This window comes from Haliotis rubra, unplaced genomic scaffold (genome assembly GCF_003918875.1).
Source record: "Haliotis rubra isolate DU_JTF1 unplaced genomic scaffold, ASM391887v1 Scf95, whole genome shotgun sequence".
Classification (NCBI taxonomy): domain Eukaryota; kingdom Metazoa; phylum Mollusca; class Gastropoda; order Lepetellida; family Haliotidae; genus Haliotis; species Haliotis rubra.
The window spans coordinates 1,267,558-1,273,457 of NW_025767690.1; the positions used below are offsets into that span (position 1 = coordinate 1,267,558).

The 5,900-nt window shown below is 41.5% G+C and overlaps 1 protein-coding gene across 1 annotated transcript; it reads right to left on the reverse strand.

The window, feature by feature from the left end:
- Window positions 1–1,440: 1,440 nt before the first annotated feature.
- On the reverse strand, window positions 1,441–5,477 carry LOC124264909 (neurogenic differentiation factor 1-like). Its single transcript, XM_046699690.1, has 2 exons — window positions 5,453–5,477; window positions 1,441–3,204 (listed from the first exon to the last, which is right to left on the reverse strand). The coding sequence occupies exons 1-2, from the start codon at window positions 5,475–5,477 to the stop codon at window positions 2,237–2,239; spliced, it is 993 nt and encodes a 330-aa protein (XP_046555646.1). The 3' UTR covers window positions 1,441–2,236.
- Window positions 5,478–5,900: the final 423 nt, after the last annotated feature.

Below are 5,900 nucleotides of genomic sequence, written 5' to 3' on the forward strand. Positions count from 1 at the left end.
ACGAATATATAGGATAAATAATATGATGGTTATTCTCAGATAATTTAAGCATTCTAAATTACTGACAATAATAACATTTGTATTTTAACCAGTTCATGTATATATAATATTTCAGATTTCATGAGTTAATCCTTATTGAATATTAAGGAAAAAGTGGCTCAGTTGTCCAGGCTCTGCAATTCGCTTTGCAGAGTTGCCTCCCTTGGGAGCACCGGAAACGTATGATTGTGGGTTCGACTCATATCTGTTCAACTAAAGTGGTTAACGAATGAGATGCATCACCCACATTGAGCTGACACGCCGGATATAGGAATACTGCATTGTGCACAATTCACTGACTTTTGAAGACCATAGTAAAATCTAGATCATCCAGCATCTTCTTGCCACTGTCTAATATATAACCTGTGTTATAGCACCCCACTAAACCGTTGATCTACAGTTATCTAGTAAATATAATATCGCCCAGACTAGATATAATGACCAGCAATAAAAACGCCACAACCCAGAGTTCATGAAATTTATACTTTTTCAGCATGGATTTGATACTTTAACACGATTGTTTTGATTTCTTGAATTGCGTTTCTTTTGCTGATGAGTATATGTTGGCAGTATTTCATGGCATTAAGATAGTTATGTAGGGTTGGTGTCAGAGGTCGGCATGTGAAGTCATAGGAGTAAGCAAATGTTGACAGACGAAGGCAATGTAACTGTTGTAGAGATCATTCAGCGCCTACTGCTAGGGCATGTTGACTCGTGTGCTCAATAAACTTAAGAGAGTAAGTAAAGTAAGTTCAATGCCGTTTTAGTAGATATACAGTTATATCATGGCGCGCCAGCTTCATCTTGATGCCTGAAGTGATGAAAGCATTGGACGTTTAACTTTGAAAGAAATGTTTTGACAAATCCAGACACATATCCCGGATGAAGAATAGAGTCGATCGCAGGTTCATCTGATTCTGGAAAGACCAAGGGAGACAACTCTGCACGGTGCATCGGGGCTCCTCAAACAACTGAGCCCCATGCCATAAATAGTTTGAAATAACACTGACTACGTATTATTGCAACTTTACATAAGGCAATACACTGATTATTCTATCTAGATTCAGAGGCGGTAGGTAGCCTAGTGGTTAAAGCTATCGCTCGTCACGCCGAAGGCCCGGGTTCGATTCCCCGGGATTTCCCCGGATTGAAGCTTCCAAAGCGGCGTTAGATTATACTCACTCATTCTACTTAGATATACGGAGGAGACACTTTACACTTATTGTTTGGGCACAGCTAGGTGATCTAACTAACAATAATTATATACATGTCCATGAGTTATCTAACTGATATGGAGCGGTGGGGTAGTCCAGTGGTTAAAGCGTTCACTCGTCACGCCGAAGACCCGGTTTCGATTCCCCACATGGGTACAATTTGTGAAGCCCATTCCTGGTGTCCCCGCCGTGATATTGCTGGAATATTGCTAAATGCGGCGTAAAACACAACTCACTCACTCTAACTGAGATCCTGCAGTAGGAGCCACAACACATAAACCTTATTGCACATAGTCCAATACCACTACATAATACAAGCTGTTAATGGACAAGGAAATAAAACAGATTTGTAAATATGATTATTGCACAACCCGTAGAAAAAAATATACGTTAGGCTTCCTGCCTAACCTGGAAAAATAAAGCAATCAAAACATATGTTTCATTTGTCAGACATATAGTCGTGTAAGACCCCTTAATATGTCTATATACACTGGGTATTAAATATACACCTTTGATTATACCATGCACTGAACAGCAGTAATCACTCAAGTAACATTTGTAATCACTTAGGCACATACATGTATTAATATTCGTGACAACTCAGGCTATTCCGGAACCTATCGTTACAATGTAAACCTCATTCGTCAGCACTCGCCCCTTTCCGTAACCTCCATGAAGGTTCGGTTTGTCCCGGAATAATACAAGAGCGTCACGAATGTTTACGGCACAGTGCGAGTGTTCACGAATTAAACTTCGTACAATTCCGAGTGCCACGGAAAGATGAGTAAGGAATATTTAAATACGTTCTTCCTGTGTGCCTCTGTGCTATTGTATTAATTATTCAGTGTTGGGTGGATTGTCTCTGATTATTGCTAAAATGTCTGCCGCCGGATTTATGTCAATTAAATGATTTCACATTTAAATTACAAAGATGTGAGTGCGGTGGAGGGACTGGTTGATGAGGGCGTTACTATGACGTCATATCAGCCGGATACGTTCACGTCGAACAAACCACTGGTGGAGCTGATGACTCCCAACTCGTGTTCAAGGACAGGTTCTGGCTGGAAGTCCGCGAGGTCCTCAGGGAGGACATACTGGCTGCAGTCCTGGGTGCTGTCCACAACCACTTCGCCGAAACCGTGACCCGGATGTTGAATAGACGGGTACGCCTCGCACGACGTCATGTCGCAACGCATGTAGTTGGAAGACGTCATGGTTCCTGTCGGGAGGGATGGTTCTCTGTTTCCGCCGTGGTGACTGTTCCTTTGATGCATGGAGTTGTACGGCATCACCTGATTAGACACAGACACATTTACATGCGCGGGATGCTGGAAGGGAGATAACTGGGCCGGAGACAGGTGGCGCTGCTGGCCGCAGGGCATGCCATGGTCTGTGATGGAAGGGAAAGCGGGAGCGAAGGAATCACTTCCAATGGAAGGACTAAACTCGTTAGCGTTTTCGTACATGAACTGGTAAGGTTTGGGGTAGGGGGTTTCAGGGAGAAGAGTTCTTGGATTGAGTTGGAGACACCCTGCAACCATGTTCATTGTGTTCTGGGACATTCCTTTCGACAAGGATTTGGCAAACGTCACACTATCAGGGCGAACGCCGTTCTTCAGTATGTCGCCCAAAACGAAAATGTAGTTCCGCGCAAGACGTAGAGTTTCAATTTTCGAAAGTTTCTGAGTTTTGGAGTAGCATGGCACATGCGTTCTGAGGTCATCCAGTGCAGAGTTCAGCCCGTGCATCCTGTTCCTCTCACGTGCATTGGCTTTCACTCTGCGCAGGCGCAGTTTCGCTTGACGGGCTTTGGTCATCCGCTTCTTCTTTGGACCCCGTTTCTTGGGTACGCGAGGCTCGTCAGAGTTTTTATCGCATTTCTTTCCTTTCTTTTGGAACTCTTTTCTTTCTTCTTCCCATCCCTGTCGTCCGTTGTGGAGTCGGGGCGATCCTCACCTTCACTTTCATCATCAAGGTCATCGTCTTCATCAAAGTCAAGGTCGAGATCTATGTCACTCAGCGGTTCATCAAAATCGTCATCCATCTTCAGGTCGATGGTTGTTGTTTTGATTGGCATCTTGTCTGGAATTGACATAAAAAATCTATTAAAAGCACATGACTATACAACATCTTTGTCTTAGCATAATTCACAGAACAATAATTCATTTTTGTCCTCTGAAACATTATATGTTCATAGAGAAGACACAAAACGTTAAATCTTATTATTTTTCCGTGTGTCGCACTTACAGTTGCAGTGATTGATAAAACAAGGAATTGGTTATAATAAATATTGATTACAATGTTTGGTAAAACATACAATACTAATGTCCAGTCACAAGACTTATAGAACAAGACACAGTAAATCCATTACAATCCAAGGGTTATATCAATCACCCTCAAGGTCGTCATATGTCATTAAAATGTTCGCACACAATTACGACATGAAAGATATTTTTCGTTTATACGTGTATGCCAGTGTTCTTGGTAAAGTGCTTACTGAGCATCACTCTGTGTGATATATATTAACTTCTCAGTATTGTTGAGATTGTTGAAATGGTTACAAATGTAAGAACACAGGTTTTACGGATTGACAACTTCCTTATTGAACTTGCCTGACAACGGTGTTAGCATCTACACCGAAATATCGCATTTGTTACAATAAAGAAGTTGTCAATCCATAAAACCTTTCCATCTTCGTCATACCATTTAAACTGACTGAGTATGGTTTTACGCCGTTTTTAGCAATATTCCAGCAATATCACGGCGGGCGACACCAGAAATGGGCTTCACATATTGTACCCATGTGGGGAATCGAACCCGGGCCTTCGGCGTGATGAGCGAACGCTTTAACCACTAGGCTACCCCACTGCCCCCATACCACTTAAAGAAAAGATACAGTCTTACTTACTAAGGTAAAAGAACATATGTTAAGGCATCAACATGGACATGGCATTAAAAGCATTTCTTTTTCTATATAGTTGGAATATTGCTAAAACCGGCGGCCTAACTCATCAATTACTATAAAATTACACATAAGGGTCTCTGATTCGCATTGCCTAACATAAAATAATCGGTACAATGTCTGGTTGTTTCATATCCTCTGTATGTGTATATTTGTATTATCGTTCCTCGATCCTCTATTGTATACAGATATATATGCGGTGATGTACTTGGAGCATGTACTTCAGAGATCGCCGTATTTTATTATCAACATGCAATAAAGAAATTATACCTTTTGTTATCAGTTACAGTTTTCTCGCATAATAATGAAGAAGTGCACTTGATTTCTTTGAGGTTTAAAGTCTCACTCAGCAATATTCCAGCTATTTGGCAACGGGTTGTAAATAATTGTGTCTAGCCTTCCGTGAGCACCGATCTTGGCTGACCATCCGATCCCGTTAGTCGCCTCTTACGACCAGCATGTTATCCATAAAACGTGTTCCATATTGTACGTCTCAACTTCTAAAAATACCACACAAACAAGTCAGCATGGGTTGCTGAAGATGAACCGAAACTTCATCTTCCCCACATGAAGCGCATAGACACAATGTTCGATACAGTCTAGTGTATGTTATCGGATTACCGTTCCGGGATCGATTCTCAATACCGGTATACTGCCATATAGCTGGAATATTGCTGAGTGCGGCGTAAAACTAAACTCACTCACTCACTCAATACCGGTATACTGTAAGGAGCCGATTGCATCTATTCCTATAGGGATACTGGTTGAATATTTTGTATTTTATACTACAGCCCAACCCCTTTTTCATATTGTGCAGGAGTTCCGCTGAACAGAGTTTCCCATTCAAAGACGAAAACTACATTGACTCAAAATATTTCTAGTTCATGTAAATTTGTGTCATTGGGATTGCAAGTGTACTTTTATATAACCTATGATAAGCCGGAGTGGATATTGTGTCGACACAAACGCGCCACCATTTGGCCATCCCTACCCCGACAGATGCTGTTCTTCGAGGCGATTGTTCTCGCCAAGCCTCACTGGGTGCGTTGAATAGAGCACGTGCTGTGTTAAGGCCGGGAGGCGGAGGGAGACGGAAAAGAGTTCATCTCATTTTGTGTAGGCTGGGGCGGGTGCATTGTCACAAGAGGTATTTCTACACCATGGCGTAACAATTCTTTCCTTAATCAATTATCTCCCTTTTATATAGTGAATAACGGAAATTTCTCATTTTTGTTACTTGCATTATTCGGGTTTCGCGCCATAGTGAATTAACAAGCACCTGTGTAGTAGTTGCCTCCCTTTGATACTAAGCCCCTGTGGGACAATTACTCTTGCCGACTAACTTTTTCAGGTTTTGTGCGCGTATTTTTGTCTTGTGTAAATATTCTTAATGATACTGTTTAATTAGGTTATAAAGAGCAGAATCGTAATTAGATATTAACTACTAAAGGACGCTGACAGTCAAAACCCACACCTACTGATCGAGTGCTTGTGCGCGAAGCTCAGGTTTCAAGAGATTAGAACTTAGGAATAAAATACCGCATGATAAACTTCAATATTTTAACTGTCTGGTTAGTGTACCAAAAATAAGCACACAGTACATAGAAAATGAAAGGAACAAAGTGACGGAAGATTCAGATGCTTTGAGTTAACATTATTTATGTTAATACGCTTCTATCGGTCTG